Below are 20096 nucleotides of genomic sequence, written 5' to 3' on the forward strand. Positions count from 1 at the left end.
CCCTCCCTCCCCCCCCTCCTCCTCCTATCTGGGCAAAGTATAAGAGGATCCACAGGGGAGCTACTGGTAATGACTCCATCTACTTCATTTCACTGGAGACTGTAAAGAAGTTGTGGACATATGTCACCATCTAAGAGATGCCCCTTTCCTTTCTAGCCTGGTGATTTCATAAGCAAAGCAAGGAGAAGGGGACTTTCATTACCTCATATCTAACAAGCTCCCAGGCCTCCTCATGTTGTCATAGTAGGCCGGGTGAGAGCACTAACAAGGCCCCCTCTGTCTTCCAGCTACAGTAGCATCAGCAGAGGCCCACTGGAGAGCCTGGACTTCTTCCACCCTGCAAAACAGTAATGATGTGCCCCTCCTCAACTACAGTGTCTCTAGAGACTGGACGTCCATTCTCAACTTGTATAATTGATGTTGTGCCTCTTGTCTCAACAGTGTAATATGAGAGTTCTTCTCAAACAAAATGCAAATAATATCTATAGTCTTCATACACAGTACCCCAAATATTCAGAATGCAATTGGCAATCACTCATCAGATTAACAGAACCAACAGTACTGCAGTTTGTATAAGGAAAGTCAGTCAACAAAAGACAAAAGCCTTATAATAGATATGGAAATATATATATATATATGTATAAATATATATATGATATTCATTTTAATCCAACTGTCACTGCTAAGTGCTTCAGTGACTAATTATGGACAGGTTACAACATGGAATAAGACAGCATGTTATTAAAGAAAGAAGCAAAGAAGTAAAGCTAGAGAATGAAACAAATAAGAATTACAAAACTAGAAAATAACTGGTTTTTATTTGTCCCATAGAGGGTATCATATATTCTAATTTGCCACAATTGGTTCAGTTATAAAAAGAGATAATACAACAACCCCTCCCCCGACACACATATTTCAATTAAGGAAGGGTAGTTTTTGACAAATAATGCTGAATCAGTGGGCTATTCCTAAGCAAAATAGGAATATATAGCTAAACCTCATACCTTATGTATAAGGTTTCTTGATGTGTCACAGATAAAAAAAAAAAGTATGGCATTTAAGTTATAAAGCTCTTAGAAGGAAATTCGAGAGAAAATCTGCAGAACCTAGGGTTTGATGAATGAAGAATTTAAATCCTGATGCCAAAACCAAGATCCGTAAGTTAGAGTATATTAAAATTATCTGCCTTTCCTAAGCAAAGTTTCTACGTAAGAGGTGAGAAAACAGAATAAAAGGGTAGCTGGTACCCAATCTCTGATAAGGGTTTCATATTTTGAATTCTATGAAGACCTCTCAAATTCCATCCATCCAAGATACAGCAACCCAGTTAGGAGTGGGCAGGGCATGAACAGATAATTCACCCAAATAGAGAGGGGGGCAGATCTGAATGCTCAGTGAAAGTAATGCAGATTGACCCCCAGCTGACACAAATGCAGAGAAACTAGAACTCAAGCTTGCTGGTTGGATTATGAAGTGCAGCGAAGTAGCATTCCAGAAAAGTGTTTGATAGTTTCTGGAAAGCCGTAACTACCGCTCTCACCAAACTTTAGCTACAACCCAGTTGTCTAACTCTTAGATATTAGTCCAAGGATAATAAAAAAAAGATTAGCAGATTTCAGCAGCATAGGATGTCTGTCTGTACCTGGATGGGTACGGAAAAAAGTACATAACTGATGCTGCACATGACACCCCTTTTATCTCCGGAGGCCACAGCTTGGAGTTCTCCATGTAAGCCAGGCTGGTCTGAGGCCTGAGGTAGTCTTCCTGCTTGGTCTCCTGAGTATGAGTCCCCCTCCTAGCATGAAAGCAAGAGGAATATTACTATAATCACCATTTCAGCTTCGATTTGCAGTTGCTTATGTCTACATTGGAGCAGGAAAAACATCAGGACAACATACCCAGACTCCCAGAGAGTACCTCATTAAATGCCCCTGTTTTATTATTGTTGCTCCATCTGCTCCCACTGCTTTAAACTGTCCTGTATTGGGTTGAATTCTACTTCATTTGAGTTGATTTTGTGTCTATGTCTTCCACCTGATAGTTCAACTTTAAATTTATTCTATATATTAAAATATAAATTCAGCTTTATATCTGAGGTCTTCAATTGAGGAACCATTTCTAGAATCTTATCGTCTACAGGTTTTTGCCTACTTAAATATACTATACGTGACGTGTGAATTTGTTTGACATTGTCATTGAATAGTAACCAACTTTTCTGGAACTTTTACATTTAGAGTATTTCTCATAATAAGAACACCAAGAAAATGACATTTCAAAAGAAGAGTGGAAGCCTGCAGAAGAGCTTGCACAGTGCCCTTCCTGCCAGAGGTAAGAGTGTAGTGAGAAGCTGACAGTGTCTGCATAAATGTAAGCTGGTATTGTAAAGTATGAGGAATATTGGTTTTATTTAGTTAACAGAGAGAAGTGCAAAAATCTACCTGCCCAGAAATCCAGTAGCAGCACCATTTTATTACGAGAACGGATTGTATCCTTGCAGCAACAGAACAGTTTGCTTCAGAACGCCAGGAGAGCAGCAGAGGCGTCTGCTAAGGAGTATAAAGAAGCAAACGAGAAGCTCCTCCATCAACAGCAAGTCAGCGATCACCGATTCCAGACCAGCAGACAGACAATAAAGGTAAAGAGTGAATGCTAGCAGGTATGTTCGATGTAGACCGAATGGATGGCTTTTTATCTTACATGTGGTTTTAGTTCCAATTTGTATTAGGCATATGTACAAGTTTTTTTTTAATCTGTTCCATCAATTGTGTGTCTTGATCTCACATGGAGTCACAGAAGGTATGTGGGGGCCATGATAAATTTAGTAACATGTGGGGCGTGGTGGTGCACGCCTTTAATCCCAGCACTCAGGAGGCAGAGGCAAGTGGATTTCTGAGTTTGAGGCCAGCCTGGTCTACAAAGTGAGTTCCAGGATAGCCAGTGCTACACAGAGAAACCCTGTCTCGAAAAAACCAAAAAAAAAAAAAAAAAAAAATTGGTAACACAAGGGGCTGGAGAGATAACTCAGTGGTTAAGAGCACTGACTGCTGCTATTCTAGAGGTTCTCAGTTCAGTTCCCAGCAACCAAATTGTGGCTCACAACCATCTGTAACAGGATCCGATGCTCTCTTCTGGTGTGTCTGAAGACAGCTACAGTGTACTCATCATATAAATAAATAAATAAATAAATAAATAAATAAATAAATCTTAAAAAATGTTGACACTAAAATGTGTCTGAATGTGAAGTCACTGAACCTTCAAACCATCTATCCAATGCAACTGAGGTGCTTTGGGCTGCTCTCACTCTTGCTGCCTTGTGTGTTCCATCCTATGTCCCAACACCAACAAACACTCCCTGAATCAGATCAACTCAACCCACAGCTGTTGGGTGGTAAGAACCGAAGTGTTCTTACTGTACATAGAAGGACTTTGCTCTTATAAAAACAGGATGCTTTAATATAAAAAAAAAAGACTTTAACTATTTGCTTACTGTTCTTCAGGTTGTCAGTTTCAAATTGGGACAGTATTAATTGCGCTGACTGTGTTGGAATGTCTGGTTTTTAGGATGGCTGTTTGGATTGATGATACTCCGTTTTGAACTATACATTTACATAAAGCACCACTGTGAAAACTGACAATTATATAATCAAAGGATGAATCAAATCTGAAAACATGGAACGTATGCTACATCCTAGTCTACTTTTTACAGTTTTTGTGGCTGGCCTATTTCCTGAGAAGTTTATCTGCAATTCTGGGGATGCATGTATAAACTAGGCATATGAATCCAGTACCTAATGGATATTATTGGCAATATAGGAATTAATATTAAAGCATTATTACCACTTATTGATCTGAAAACAAGTCTGCATACTAATGAAATGGATGTCTATGTTTGCAAACAGAAATAATTCTTGAGTGGGTTTTTGATAAAGCATGATGTGACTGCTTTCTGTATCAGCAAAATTATATTAAAAATTAAAGGTACAGCATTAATAAAAATACTGATTTGTAAAGCAGCTGCATTTTACATAGGTTGCTGTCTTAAGCTCACCTCCAAGGGCGGTGTATACTTTGGTATTTCCTAAGTAGATAATATACCAAATTCAGAAAACAACCTTCTTTTCTTAACTTTCTGCAGACATGTAATTATGATGGTTTTAAGGTTTATTTGGTTTTGTTTGTTGTTTTGGAGATAAGAGTCTCACTGTGTGTGCCTGGAATTCACATATGTCTCCTGTCTCTGCCTCCAAAGTGCTGAGATTGAAGGTGTGTGCCACCTGCCCTTAAGAGTTCTGTTGCCATCCTGTTGATTTAGCGATGTAATGGGTGCATTTTGTTCTAGCTACCTTGGGTAGCTAGTACCTGTGTTTTGGTTAACTCTTTAATGGCTATTCTACTTGTAATGACCTATGATCGTGCTCATTTTATCTTCTCTTGTTTCCTTTTTCTTATCTTGCTAGCATCCTATTAATTTTGACTTTGTTTTTTGGCAATTGTTTTGTTGTTGTTGTTTTTGGTTTTTTTGCAGGTTTGTTTTTCTTTGAGTACATTGCATTACTTTGTGCTTCTGTTGGCTCTGGTTCTAGTCTTTCTTTTGACTGTACTTTGTGTTTGGGACAAGTTCTCTGTGTCAGACCTCAAACTCATGACCCTCCATCCTCAGCCTCAGGGTGGTATGCTGGCAGCCTCCATGCCAGCATACCACTTATCTTCTGGGTGTTGCTATTCAGTCATCTTTTCAGATGAACTGAATAGGACTAGAATTGTCCCTTTCTCAAGTTAGTACCACTGAAACACAGATTATGTATTTCTATAAATTCACATAAATATATAAGTTCATATAAATGAAGCAGGAGAATATACTGTTGTTAAATGGGATGTTTTAAAGTGTCACTTGAGTCTTGTTGTAGACTGTGCTGTTCTAATCTCCTGTATTTTGCTTATTTTATATACACTAGTTTTGTCAGTGTCTAGATGCAACTCTAGATATAATATTAATAAATGATAAAGATTCTCTCATGATAAAATATTAAGTTGAATTGGGCCTTAGACTATGACAAGTAGTGAATGTGTTGAAAGTGGCTATTTTGTCTGTGAACCTAACTCCTATTTTCTTGGTCAATGTTCTCAATTCACTGGGAAGGTCCTGCCAGCTGCTTATGTTAGCATGTGGCAGTATGATTTAGTATGATTTAGTGTTGGGTGATGAAAGAAAAGGAAATAATCATACTTCCTGAGGTACACAGACACTGTCTGTCCCTTCCTTATGAGAACTACTTACTTTTGATACTATAAGCACTTTGAATACAGGGCTATTTTCTATGCTTTTATGCTCTTCAGTATTCTCACCTTATTATGTGTTTGAGTGTACTTTAGTATCTATTTTACATTAATATTTATAAAAATAACAAATTGCTTTCACTGTTCCTGTATATGTAATTTAACTGGTAGGTCTTTCTTATTCTGTGTTTGCATATTGTCTTCAAAATTCTATCCTAACTATATGGGATTTCTTTTTCTTGCTCGGAGAGCACCTACTCCCCTGCCTGTAGTTTCCCTATTCTTTACTCTGCTGTGCTCAGCCAACCTGTCCTTAGGATCTTTACTCTCCTCACATCAAAACTCGCTCATACTAAGGAGTCCTTTCTTTCATAACCCACCCATTATTACTTGTCTATTATTACTATTGTTACTGATCTATTCTTTCAAATCTTACAGTGTATGTTCTTATAGAAACAGTATTTTTTTGCATGTGCTAAGAGTCAAGTGCTGTTAAAAGCTCCTTATACACCCTTTTTCATGACTTCAGACATTTATTCAGAGAAGTGGACTCCACAACTGATCCTCTTGTAGCAATGGAGAAACTAGGATAGGCATCATAACACCACAGGACCTGTGATTTGCTAATAGGGGTTCCAGGCTCTGTGCTCTCTAAAAACCCAAGAGAGCTTTTATTCAATGACTATTGTATCTAATTTCTAAGCATTTTTGTTTTTACTTGTATTGGCTTGTTATAAAGCTTTGGAAAGAAGACATTATCCATTGTTTTGTATGCAATGCAATTAAGTCTTAATGAATTGAGACACTTACCCAAGGTCAGGATATAAAGTAGTAGCTTCAGGATGACAACCTAAATCCATGTATTAATGACTTTTCCATTGCCCCAAGAAAATGCCATGACCAGAAGCAACTTATAGAAAAAGGAATTTATTTTGGCTCATTGTTCCAGAGAAAGTCCACAGTCAGGCGGCACAGTGGGCAGCTGGAGCAGTGAGTGAGAGATCACATGTTCAGTTATACACTGGAAACAGAGAGGGTGAAGAAGGAGAGAGACAAGACTATAAATTCTCAAAGCTCATCTTTAGTAGTGTACTTCTCCAGCAAAATTCCACCTCCTAGATGCCATTATCTTCCATAAACAGTAGCACAAACTAGGGATGAAGGGTTCAAATACCAGGGGCTGGAAAGGTGGCTCAGTGTGAATAGTGCCTGGTCTTCTTACAGAGGATCCCTGTTCAATCCCCAAGACCCATATGTAACTCCAAAAATACCAGCAACTCCAGTTCCAAGGGACCCAATGTCCTCTTTTGGCCTCCATGGCTGTCAAGCACACATATGGCACACAGGAATAGATACATGTGTGTAAAACTCCCATTACACATAAAATAAAAATAAAAACTAATAATAATTAAATAGCAGTTCCCATAAGCTTATAGATAGTTCTCATTTAATGCAACTCAAGATATTTCTGTCTTTAAAATTTATTTTATATGCATATTTTATGTGCTTATGTTATTACACCAAGTTTATACAGGTGCCTATGTAGGCCAAAGGCCAAGCATGGAGTTCCTTGGAGCTGGAATTACAAGCAGTTATAAGCTACTTGACATGAGTGCTGACAACTAATTTTGGATTCTCTTAGCCTTTGACCTACCTTTTCAGACCACAGTCTTATTTCTTAATCTTAGTTCCAAAATCCTTCTACTTTCCTAAGATGGCTTCTAGGTATTTAATATGTTTCTAGTATAATATTGGTTAATTGTGTTGTTTTTATAATTAACAGGCTTCTCCTTAGATAAAAATAACATATTAAACAAATTTGAAAACTTTCACAGACTTAAGCATAATTGAGGACATGGCTCACCTTTAAAGAGCATGTAAAGATAGATTTACTGTCTGGTTTTGTTCACAGAAAGAAGTTGTAGGTATTGATGTTGTTTAAGAAGCACAATAAACAGTTGCCAAACCAGTTGATGGACAGAGTGCCATGAAAGCATTGGAGGTTTGGAATGGTGTGAAGGTGTGTCAGCTTAGTGAGGGCACTTTCAAGGACGGTGAGGCACATTCTACTCACTGTTCATCACACACCCTACAAGGCCCATTTCAGTTATTCTGGTCAGCTTTCTAGTCATTAGGCTTTTAATATTCTGGATCCTGATTTGCATAATAACTTTGTGTTTTCAAGGAAGTTATTTCACTATATTGATACTGTGGTTACCTAACTAGCTCCAGGATTTTAGGTCCCTGAGGAAGGTATAATAATTATGGCACTTTGAGAGAGAATAGCCCCATAGGCTCATATATTTGAGTAGTGGTCCCCAGTTGTAAAACTCTTTGGAAAGAATTAGGGGTCATGACCTTGTTGGAGGAGGTGTGTCACTGGGGATTGGCTTTGAGGTTTGAAAAGCCCATGCCATTTCTAGTTAACTTTCTCTGCCTCATGCTTGTGGATAGAGGGATGTGCGTTCTCCTGAAGGTGAGGCCTGTCCTGGAGTGATTGGTATAACCAGTGTCACTCCCAATAGGTATAAGTGACAATTCAATTGTTAACGTTTGCTAATTTTTACCATAGAGGCCATGTTTACATTCATTCATCCCAGTCACTTTAAGTTTACATTCATACATTCCATTTGTGTGTGTGTGTGTGTGTGTGTGTGTGTGTCAGAGAGAGAGAGAGAGAGAGAGAGAGAGAGATGATGAAGTTGGGCAAGACAAGCCAACAGATGGACAAGAGCCCAAGAAATCTCAAGAGAAACCACTCATTTGCACATTCAGGAATCTTATAACATACTAAAATGGAAGATATAACATATATGTAGAGGACCTGATATAGACCCATGCAGGCCCAGTGCATGCTGCTTCAATCTCTGTAAGTTCATAAGAGATTACTCATGTTGACTTAGAGAACATTTTTCTCCCGATATCCTCCATCCCCTCTCCGTGTTGCACTCTTTCTGATTCCTCTTCCACGGGGTTTCCTGAGCTCTGAAAGGAGAGATGTAATGGAGGCATCCCATGTAGGGCCAAGAGTTCCAAGGTCTCTCCCACTCTACCTACACAACTTTTTGTGTGCTTTTCTTTTGTTACAGTTTGGTGGGGTTTTTTGGTGGAGGTATTTTTCTTCCCTTTTGGTTTTTAAATTTTTTCCATTAATCTGTTTACTTTTCAATTTATACCACAATTGCAAGATTACAGCCCCTCATTTCCTCCTAGTCCCCCTCTCACAGAGCTCTTCGTCCCATCCTCTTCCCCCTTCACCTCTGGGAAGGGAGAGGTCCCTCCTGAAGAACCAACACACCCTGGTACCTGAAGTCAGTGCAGGACTAGGTATGTCCTCCCCCACTGAGTCCAGACAAGACAGCCCAGTTAGGGGAGCAGGATCCAGAGTCAGGCAAGTCCCCACTCTAAGTTGTTGTGGGGAACCCACATGAAGACCAAGCTGCACGTCAGCATCTTTATTTGATGGTTCAGTCTCTGGGAGCCCCCAAGAATTCAGGTTAGTTGACTTTAGGTTTTCTTATGTAGTTCCTGCCCCTCTGAGCTCCTCAATCTTTCCTCTAACTCTTCCACAAGACTTACTGAGCTCTATCTAATACCTAGCAATGGGTCTCTGCTCAGTCAGTTGCTGTGTAGAGCCTCTCAGAGGACAGTTTTGCTAGAGTCCTATTATCTACAAGTATTTCAAAGTATCATTAATAGTGTCAGGGATTGGTTCTTGCCTATGGAATGAATCTTAAGTTGGGCCAGTCATTTGTTGGCCATTTTTGTCCCTACACTTCTTATAGGCAGGACAAATTTTGGGTCCAAGTTTTTGTGGGTAGGTTGGTGTCCTTATTCATGCACTTCTCAGTCCTGTGTGGCCATAGGAGGTGGACACTTAAAGCTCTATATACCCCACTGCTGGAAGTCTCACCTCTAGGGTCATCCTCATAGACTCTCTGGAGCCTCCTCTATCCCAGGTCTCTGATATGTCCTAGAGATACCCCTGCCCCTGCCTGCTTTATATTTCAGTTTACTCTCGAGGGGCCCTCTCTCAAAGGTTCTCCTTCCATCTGATCCCCCTGTCCCCATCCCTTCTCCATGCCCTCTCTCACTCAGTTCTCTGTCTTCATCTCCCCACAATGACTATTTTATTTCCCCCTCTAAATGAAAGTCAAGAATACACCCTGTGTCCTCCTTGTTATTTAGCTTCTTTGGGTCTGTGGATTATAGCTTGGGTATCTTATACTTACGGCTAATATCCACATACCAGTTAATATGATCAAAATATATTTAAAATTAGAAAATATCTAAATAATAAGAATATTATAATGGACCAAATAAGATATTTATAACACCAGTCATCATTTTTATAAAAATAATCAGACAAAAAGCAATCAGCAAAAAATAAAAATAAAAGACATGAGGTCTTAACTACTGCTTCATTGTCTTGCCATCTGCTGCCATGCTCCCCACCAAAACGGCCATGGGCACGGACTCTCACCCTCTGGAACAATGAGCTCCAAATTAAACATTCTCTCTTATAATTTTCCTTAGTTATAACATTTTGTCACAGCAGTTGAAAAGAACCTAAGACAATAATATTTCTTAAAAATTCAAAAAGAGAAGCTTTCTAATCTGTTACCTGAAAAACAAAATGTCACTCTAGGCTATTGGTGTCAGAACTCACCTGTAACCTTTGTGAGTGACCACAGGACTGACTCACAAGCAGTCTCTAAGCTTAAGCCTCCAATGGATGCTCTGTTGTTTGTTTGATTGATTGATTTTAAGGAACATCATTATCTTTCCCAATTTCTTGAAGAAATCTTAATTCTCCTACTCTGAGTCAGATAAATTATATAATAGCACATTTTATTCTCAGGCTTTTGAGGCAATGGCAATCTTAAATAAAGCAGTTTAATTTTTAGGATTTGAGTTTTTAAATTGGTACAATTTCTTATTCAGTTTTCTTAACCAATTAATTTTAAACTGGTTAATCAAAACTCAAATAAAGGACTTGAGTGAAGTGTGGGAATCTGGAGCCTGGCCCAGTCCACAAATGCCTTGGGCTTTTAGGTTAATCCAGCAGATAGACAACACATCTCAGATGTGTTTGGCAAACCCTTAATTATGTGTTAGATTCTGTGAATCTGCGTTAAAATTTTCACATATTTATTTTGGTTGTCAATATTTCCTAAATGTGTATTTTGTTGATGATTGTTTATATGCCTTTTATTCCCCTCAGCCCGGAATTTTAGGATTTTTGAATCACCTCATTTTCCTTGTCTAACCTTTGTTCAAGCCTCCAGTAACAAAAACATAGAAAACAACTCTATGACTCTCACTGCCCATCTCCAAAGTTTCCTTTCCTTTCCACCAGTAGATTATGTGGTACACAATTGTGGTAGGCTACTCAGTTCATATATGTCAGATTCTCTAGGGCCGTGGCTTTTGCCAGATGAAGCGTTTTTTTTTTTTATTTTGAGGCTGATGAAGCACGGTGCGATTATTGATCTGTGCATGCCATAGCCCGTCTCTCTCCTGGCAGAGTGTAGCAACATTTATCCAGGAATTTGTGAAATGTCACTCGGATCATGTTCGCAAGGTAAACTGTGCGAAATCCAGGATGTGAGCCCAGGGTCCATGTGGAATTGGACGTGCCTGCCGTGTTCCTATGTCCGGTCTTCTACATGAACCGAGGGATATTTGTTAACACAATATCTGTGTCTAGTATTAGACTTTGGTAGGCACCACTATTATTACTCAGAACTCTGTGTGCTAGGATAATCAGTCTTACATTCTGTTTTCACGTCTGATCTTGGAGCAGAAAGTATACAAAAGGAAATACAGACTAAACAGACTAAATTAGAAACTCTTTCTGTTTAAGATAAAACAGTATCGGATGCTGTAGTCTTTTAGTTACTGCAATATTTCCTCTCTATAACAACCTACTCTCAAATGTGTTTGTCTCATTAAAACATCAATCTGCAGGGAAGTGACAAATTCAGAGCATTCTTCTGACTGCTGGCTTGTGATATTTAACTGAACTTATTATCTTAGAATTTGGGTTTCTGTTTTATTTTATTGCACAGGGCTGCCCTGCAGACATATAGTGTACTTTGAGTATGTCCCACCCTGTACCACGCAAGCCTTCTCTTTCTCCCACCTATGCCTGCATCCTGGTAGTCCTCTTTGTTCCCTAGGCATTTCACTCCGACATTTAATGAGTAGAATATCGGTTTGTACGTGCATCAATGCCTCCCTATATATTACATTTCATATTACTTCAGTGTAGCTAACACATCTAAAGCTTTGTTATAATGAGATGATCAGTATGGAATGAATATGATTTTTATTCCTTACTTAAGACACTGATATGAGAGCTGAGTGAGTATCTCAGTACAAGGAAGTCATGATCTGTGTAAATACATAGTGTTACTATAGCTGTACACATGTCTATAAACAGAGACGCGTGTGTACATCAGATATAAGTATGGAGGGGACTTTGCTGTCTTTCTTCGTTAAGGGTTTTGAAGGAAGTGGCATTTGAGCGGAATAAATTGAAAGTTATATGCATGCAGCAAAACCATTAGAACATAGGAAAGCTTAAAAATGTCAAGGTGAGAAGCAGTGTTGTTGACATCACCTGACAGATGTGGACATTAGGCCTGCTATGATGCCTAGTCTGGCCCAGAACTCACAGGGATCTCCTGCCTCTGCCACACAAGTGTAAGGCAAATTTAATGAAATGTATAAAACGGACAACGTGAAATGTGTGTGGAAAGACCAAAAATTACAGAATTTTGTAAGTGGTTAAAGTTGTCACTACTTTAAAATATAACTTTAAGATTATTTTTTTTATTTGAGACCAAGTTTGGCCATAAAGAAAATAAGAGAAAAGCATATCAGTATAGCAGAATCAGTGGGAGAGCAGCAATGTGCCAAAGGGCAGGGGTGCTGGAGAGAAACTAAATATGTGTCTGTATGTCTGTATGTCTGTATGTCTTGACAGGTTTCCAAGGTACATGTCTGGTGTGGACTCTTAAGAACAAGCTGCTCAGGAGATAATCAGAGAAAACCTTTGATCAATGAAACCAAAATAAACTTTTCCAGACCTGAGTCTGAGTTACTGTAGTACAAATTGCAGTGTGTGTGTGTGTGTGTGTGTGTGTGTGTGTGTGTGTGTGTGTGTGGTGTGGTCTGACTGAGTCAGACTTTGCTTATTCATTGAGTGATTAAAGACACTAAACTCTTGAAAAATAAAATAAATAGAAAAATCAAAATAGAAAACTAAAATGAAGAATAGTGGAAATTTATTTTTACTGAAATTTTTGTGCTAAAAATAGCTTCTCTGTGAAATTGAGATAATACTTTGAGAAATCTAGCCTCCAATAAAACTTAATAAATCTCTGCATTACTTTCGTTTCCCTGGTAGAAATGTATGCTCTATGCCATGAAAGCTATTTTCTTTGGTAAATTTGATGACTATTACTTTTTAATTAAAAAAAAAACATTTACATGGCATTAGTATCTTTATTTTACCAACTCCTCAAGTTGTAGAAAAAAAGCTTCCATTATTTTAAAAACATGTTCAGTTCTGACACTCTTAAAGTCCTGAGGAACATACAGAGAAAACAGAAGTACAGCTATGAAGCTCTGTCTCTGGAGAATTTTAATAAAGCAAAGCTACAGTCAACATCATGTGAATAGCAACACCACTGCTGCTTAACTTCTAATGAATTGAATGATTTTTGAAATTCACTGGTATTTATCCAAATAATTTATTTGCAAGGCTTAGACCTTTTATAGTTTACTATTATCATCAAAATATTTCAATCCCAAGTATCAAGATGCTATTCTTAGTTAGAAAGCATATTCAGAAACGTATTGCTTTTCACTAATTTAAATATATAAAATTGGAACTACAAATGGAAAATCTTTGGTCTTTCCAAACTAGTGATATTTAATTTAAATTACTGTGAACTTATTCAGTATAATTTAAATAAATTATAATATAATAAGTTGTATGTTCTATATGGTCCGGTGTATGATGTTTGTGCTTTAGGTTTTAAATGAGTTTATTAAATAAATAGTAAGCAAAATTAAAATAAATAAGTAGTGATTAGCAGGAGAAGCAGCAGATAGCAAAACACCATTGCATCAGGCACTTCAAATAATCAGTTGAAGCCAAGCACCTAGCCACCAAGGCAGACAGCTGGAGTTCAGTTGAGAGAGTCCCTGGTAGGGTAGAATTTCCCCTAGAGTGAGGCTTCCAAGTAAAAGAACAAAGCACAGCAGAAGAGTAACATCAAATCAAGCACTTACAACCATCCTACAGGAAGGCCTGGGCCCTCCTGAACAGCCATGATGGAGTTCTGGGCAGACCAGTAGCCTATACTGGTGTGATTCAGCTTCTCTGCTGTAGGCATAGATAAACGTCGGGAGAGAGACAATAGTAACCTGCGCTGGCAATTTTAGTTTGCCTTCTAGCTGTCTTTATAGGCATAATGTTTTTATTTCTTTAGCTTCTTGCTAAGCCTTCCTATAGAGCCAGGCTCAGGACAAGGGATTTTGTGCGACAGTTGACATAAACATGTTTGGTCTGAAGTGTGGAAACCACCCCTGCGTCCTGAGTCAGACTCTAGGTGAGGCTAAACACCATATGACAGTTTACCATATAATATACATCCCATTGTCCATATTTCAGAAGTTTGTTGAAAAGTGTTGTCTTGTAGAACACTTCAAAAATACCACTGTGGATATCAGGCCTGCTGAGATAGCTCAGTGAGTAAAACCACTGCTGTGCTCATGTGACACCTAAGCTTGATTCTCAGGTACCTCAAAGGAAGCTCAGAACCAGCTTCTGAAAACTGACTTTACCCACATGGGCACATGCACACACATAATACACATACACAGTAGTAAAAGTAATAACAACAACAACAACGATGATGATGACGATGATGATGATGATGATGATAATGATAATAATAATAATAATAATTTTTAATTACTTTAGGGACCCAGGACTATACATTAATGATAAAGTTTTTTACCTAGCATGTCTAAAACCCTGTGATCAACCCATGGTAGAAAAGAAAGGAAAAAAAGAAAAAAAAGCATTAAGCACCATTGCCATAATTTCTTTAAGATTTAAGTAGAAATTAAGTATGAATAATTTGTGACTGTCTAGACTCATTGACATTTAGTTACAATAATATGTGTAGATGTTAATTTCCTTGGTCAAGTCAACAAAGGTCTTTTGAGCAATTAAATATAATAGGAATCAGTTCTGTTGTAATACAATCACACTGGGACAGAAAACCAATAATGTTTAAGTTTTTGCTTTTAAAACAAAGAAAAACAGAATTTAATTAGAGGAAAACGAGAAAATCATCAGATTTGTGTAGACATTCTGGAGTTTGATCTCCTCTGTGACCAATAGTTCAGTCAGTATAACTTCCCTTGGACATTTGTGGTTGTCCTGTACTGAAACAGAGTTTTAACTTCACCCTAGAACAACTTGCATGTGTGTGTGTGTGTGGTATAGTTTGTATTTTTGTTCCTGCCCCAAAATAATGTCAATAACTGGAAAAAATGTTGACAAAAATAGTGAAAGACAAATAGAATTTTAAAAGGGAGGGGAGTACAGTATCTGTGACTACTTTATTTAATTAGCTAAATAGTCTAGAGTTAGAAGGGCTATGAGAGTGACATGTTCAAAGAGACATATTCACTGTCTGGGATAGATGGGATGGCCCACCTCTTTCTCTCCGACAGAAGCAGGTTTGGCTTCATGGTTGGTAGTAAGCATGCCATTTCTTTTTAAGTGTTTAAGAGGGCTAATACTGAACTCAGAATCTTACCACTTGGATGTTGACAAATCACTCTGGTAGTGGTAATATACATTTGTTTCCAAGTGTCTGATGTAATAGAGTATCTTTATTTCCAGTTAACTTAAATATGGCATGTTAAATGACAGCAAAGCAACACACAATTAAGCTAATCTTAAATGTTGCAATTTCATATGTTAACTTCCAAGTATCATATATATCACATTTCTATATCCATTAATTTTCACATACTTGTGGGATCAGCAGTATGCCTCCCAGCTGTTACAGCTGTGTGCCTTAGTGTCCACATAACTCAAGGAGATTGATTTCAGCACCCTTTCCTACTAGATGTAGTTTGATTTTGATGTTGGTTTAGCTATTCTGATTATTTTGAAATACACAACATTGTCAGAAACTTATTTGGTAATATCAAAATCATCAACTCAATTAAGGATAAATGTCAAATGTTGTAGGGGCTGTTTTCAAAATTTTAAAGTGTTAGTAAACTTTTTTGAACAATTTGACTTCAAAATAGCATTGACTTTTATTCTTAAAAAATATATTTACAAAAAAAAAACCATTTTAGTTGGGCACTATCCAGTACCTGTATTTCCAAGTGTAAGGGCATTGAATTAATTTTTCTCTTTGTAAATGTTACTGAGAGTCGTCTACCTGTTATACATATGCAGATACCCAAATTTCTATGATAAAATCTAATTTGAACATAGGAAGACAGATTGGCATTTCCGGAACTATAAAAAAGCACCTGGTTAATTGTGCACCATATTTAATACGGCCTTATAACAAAGTAGCGCCTTAGTGTCATGCTTCATCTTTAATGTGCACAGTGGAGCTGATTTCATCTGTGCTAGACAACTGCACTTCATGAAAAGAGTTTTTTCTTGATAGGCAATTAACAGTAATTAGGAAAATTTGCCTCAAAATGATGTCAACATGAAATTGTTTAAGAAAGTTGAATGTCAGTGACTTAAAAAGAAAGTTCTCTGACACAGGTATGGCATGTGAAACATGAAATGTTAATTTAACTTTTCTGCTTATTATTCATGCACAATATTATTTTGTCATTCAGACACTCCACTGACAGAGTCTAAGGTGTTAAAATAGTGCTGCTAGAATGAAAAGAGGATTAATTTACCATTGGCCAATTAGCCAAGGGTACTTAATGGTCTCTAAAGGCTACTGAAGTCTAACTGCGAGCAAAAGCATCGCTGAAAAGTCCTCTACATTACCTTCATCTGCTTGACATTTTCTGAAACATACCATAGGCTTTTAATAACTACATCTCTCAGAAAAGAGTTTTTGTGAGTGATGCTGTAACTGAGTAAAATTCTCATTTGATATTTCAGTACATAGATAATTACATTTCTGCCTAAGATACTTTAGTTGGTAGTATTCTGTGTTTTTTTTAATCTTGAATGTGAATATCAAAACAAAGAAAACCTCATATTTTAGAACTAGATAATTTTAATTATTACGAAACTTGAAACTTCTTAATCTAAACGTGTATCTTCCTATGTATGTGTATGGAAAATATGTGTTGGTCATCAAAAAATAATGTAATTGTCCTGATAATTTATATGATCAATTAAGTGATTTATTCTTTTAATATTCCATAGGGAAACATACAAAATTTTATATCTTCCAGTTTTGTCCTCTATGAATGAGAGATAATGAATAAAAAAATATTAATTCTACTCAGTATTAAAAATATACTGTTTGAATGCATTTATAGGAGGCTCTTGCTGTACAAGTCACAAGATACCATGAAATTTGAGTATTTTTCCATTTATCCTACTTCAAAACAATTATGATAAGTTGTTTTTATAATTATTTTGTGCGGTCGATCTTTAAATTGCTGTTTCTATAAGAATGAGCATGAACAGCCTGAGTGAGAGAATATAAGTGAATTTTGACTTTTTATTCAGCACCCTTTTCCTTTGTCAGTCCTAATAAGAACTGAAGAGTGGAGATGGGGATCCAGGTGTGGAGGTAAATTTCTATAACCCCAACTCTGAGAAAGCTGAGGCGCAGGTACCACAGTCTGGGGCCACCCAGTCTCTCTGTCTCTGTAACTGTCTCTGTCTCTCTCTCTCTCTCTCTCTCTGACAGACAGACAGACAGACAGAAACACATACACTTCTATAGGGAGACCACAGTCTAGCTACAGGAAGGAGCAATTCTATCCTTTTACTCTGGCTATCCTTGACCTTTGCTGCCCACCATCCAGGGAAGACAGAGAACTGAAACAGAGGCCATGGAGGAGTGCTTCCTACAGGCTTGCCTGAGAGTCAGTCTGGTCAAGGCATTTATTTTAAAGTGCCTCTTCCCAAATGATTTTGGCTTGTGTCATGTTTGTTTAAAACTAGCCATCATAATCGACTCTTTACCAATTTGACACAAAAATACATCACTATTCAACTAAAAACTTTTCTTTCTCCTCAGGATATCATGTTAATATTAATATCACAATATTAAAACATTCTAACTTTTAACAATCCCACTGCTTTTAAAAATTAAAGGACTTTAAGCACTCGGGAGGCAGAGGCAGGCGGATTTCTGAGTTCGAGGCCAGCCTGGTCTACAAAGTGAGTGCCAGGACAGCCAGGGCTACACAGAGAAACCCTGTCTCGAAAAAACCAAAAAAAAAATTAAAGGACTTTAAAAGTTCTGCCTCCTTAAAACATCCAATTCTCTTTCAAGTTCCAAGTTTCCCTTAAATATACAGTCTCTCTAAAATATCTGTAGTCTCTTTAAAACTCACAATTCTCTGTAAAACTCCAAAGCATCTTTAAAAGTTCAAAGTCTCTTAACTTTGGGATCCTTTAAAATAAAAATTTTTCAAAAGCTACATACTTTCTTAGTCCAAGAAGGAAGAATCATGGCAGAGTCACAAACTGGACTATAGTTCAACAATGTAAGGCTCAATGTCAGATTTCCGGGACTCACAACCCTCTAGGCTCCAGAGGTCTTGTCACAGCACACATGTCACATCCTCTAAGTTCAAGCTGGCTCCACCCTCTGATTGCTTAACTGCTGTCCAATGGTCCTTGCATCTCCAAATGGCTGGAGTCTCTGCAACCGTGTCTCACCTTCACCAATAACCTGTCGTGTTAGGGAACCCAACCGTTCCATGGTGCCACTTCAGCTCTTCTCTATGACCCTTACCCTTTCACATCTTCAGAACTAGTACCACCAGGAAGACCCTCACACATGACCAGGTTTGACAGCCATCACAAAGTACAGGCTTGGCCCTCTCTGGACCACAGCATCTGTACGCTGACCCCGAGGAAACACTTCCCAGAAGATTTCTCCTCATCGATGGTGGTCTCTTCTTAATCACAGCTGATTCTTGAATTCCAGCTAACCAGGAACATAGTTATTAATTCAAACTATTGAATAGTCCTGACTGAGCATTTAAAGGCTTCTCTAACTTTCCTCTGAAACTTGACAAGCCAGGCTTCCATCATCTGCATTGCTCTCAACGTTCTCCTAGGCATGAGCAAAATAGTGTACTGAGCTCTGAGCACTCAATGGCTTTTCCAGCCCAATGTTTTAACACTTCTACGGTTCTTCCCAAAACACATGGCAAGGTCTGTTGTGGCAATACCCCATGACTGGTAACAGTTATATCTAAGGGCTTCTATTACTGTGATAAAACACCATAACAAAATCAACTTAGGGAAGAAATGATTTCTTCAATCTTATAGCCTGTAACTTGTCATCCTGAGAAGTCAGGGTAAGAAGTTCAGGCAGGAACCTGAAGGCAGGAGCTGAAGCAGAGGCATGGGAGAGTGCTGAATAATGGTTTTATCACAGCCAATGTAGTAAGGGTATTTTCTTAATTGAGGTGTCCTCTCTTCCCCAATAACTCTGGCTTGTATAAAGTTGTCATAAAATTAGCCTGCTTACCAACCATCATTAACCATAACCTTGAACTGCAGTTCAAAATCAACTCTTTAAGTTGCTTTGTTGGGTCTTTTATCCCAGCATCATGTAAGTAACTAATTAGCCTCCCTCAGGTCTTTGCCTAGTAGCTCTGCTTATATTTCTCTAACTACATGGGAACTCACTTCATGCCAACAGGGAATCACCTTCTCAAGGAGAGTCCATAGCCTGTTGCCAAGGGTGTATCTGACTAGATTAGGAGCAGTCAGAACACTCCTAACTGCAAGTCAGTTGGTTAGGAGCTGCCATTGCACGCACAGCATCCCTTCTTAACATAGTACAATATAGCCATTGCAGTGCTAGCCCATTTTATAAACAAACCCAAACACTGTGCAAGGATGAGAGCCTTAGGATGTAGTTCCTTAGTTATCTAAGAACTGTGTCATTACTCAGGATTCATTGCTAAAGAGTAGCTCTTCTATCTAAGAATAATTTACCTACTATTGTTTAAAGATTATTCTATTTTTTAAACCTCTTTTGGAATTTTTTTCAGTGTTTCATATTTTTAATTTAAATATAAAATTTGATATTTGAAACTATACATGTGTATAAGGTACCATGTAATATTTCAGTATCCTGCTTAGATTGTATTAAATATATGTGACATAATAATTTGTCATTTCTCTATAGTATACTTTATGATGATGCACTGAATACTTCAAAAGACAAGCAAGAATTTTGAAGGCCTCAGCCGCTGCTAACCACCATTCTGCTTCTGCCTTGTGTGAGGTCAGCTTTGTGCAGATGCCGCCTAGGAATGAGCCATGCAATCTGCACTCTCTGTGCCTGTCCTAGGTGGAAATTTCCTGGAGAGACAAATAATTGTCTGTCCACCCCAGCTTGGGCACCGATGACAGACCAAAGAAGCAGTTCCATACACATTAGCGTGGTGAAGCAGTGAGGTTAATAGGGCCATAGGAACTTGTAGGAATGTCGGTGAGGAGTCATCTGCAGTGGCATGGGCACCTTATCAGTGAAGAAAACATCTCCTCTTCTTCATACAATGTTTAACTGTGTGTATATGCTCAAGAAAGGGCATAG

General features: G+C 38.0%; 1 protein-coding gene across 1 annotated transcript in view; it reads left to right on the plus strand.

Annotated features, from left to right (window-relative positions):
* The window catches only part of Cntln (centlein), a 236149-nt gene that overhangs the window by 175228 nt on the left and 40825 nt on the right, over positions 1-20096 (plus strand). Inside the window, exons 17-19 of the mRNA XM_021161204.2 lie at positions 1853-1980; positions 2235-2328; positions 2412-2635. Coding sequence (XP_021016863.1) covers positions 1853-1980; positions 2235-2328; positions 2412-2635 — 446 coding nt within the window. The remainder of the gene's footprint in view (positions 1-1852; positions 1981-2234; positions 2329-2411; positions 2636-20096) is intronic.

The sequence above is a fragment of the Mus caroli genome, chromosome 4 (genome assembly GCF_900094665.2).
Source record: "Mus caroli chromosome 4, CAROLI_EIJ_v1.1, whole genome shotgun sequence".
Classification (NCBI taxonomy): domain Eukaryota; kingdom Metazoa; phylum Chordata; class Mammalia; order Rodentia; family Muridae; genus Mus; species Mus caroli.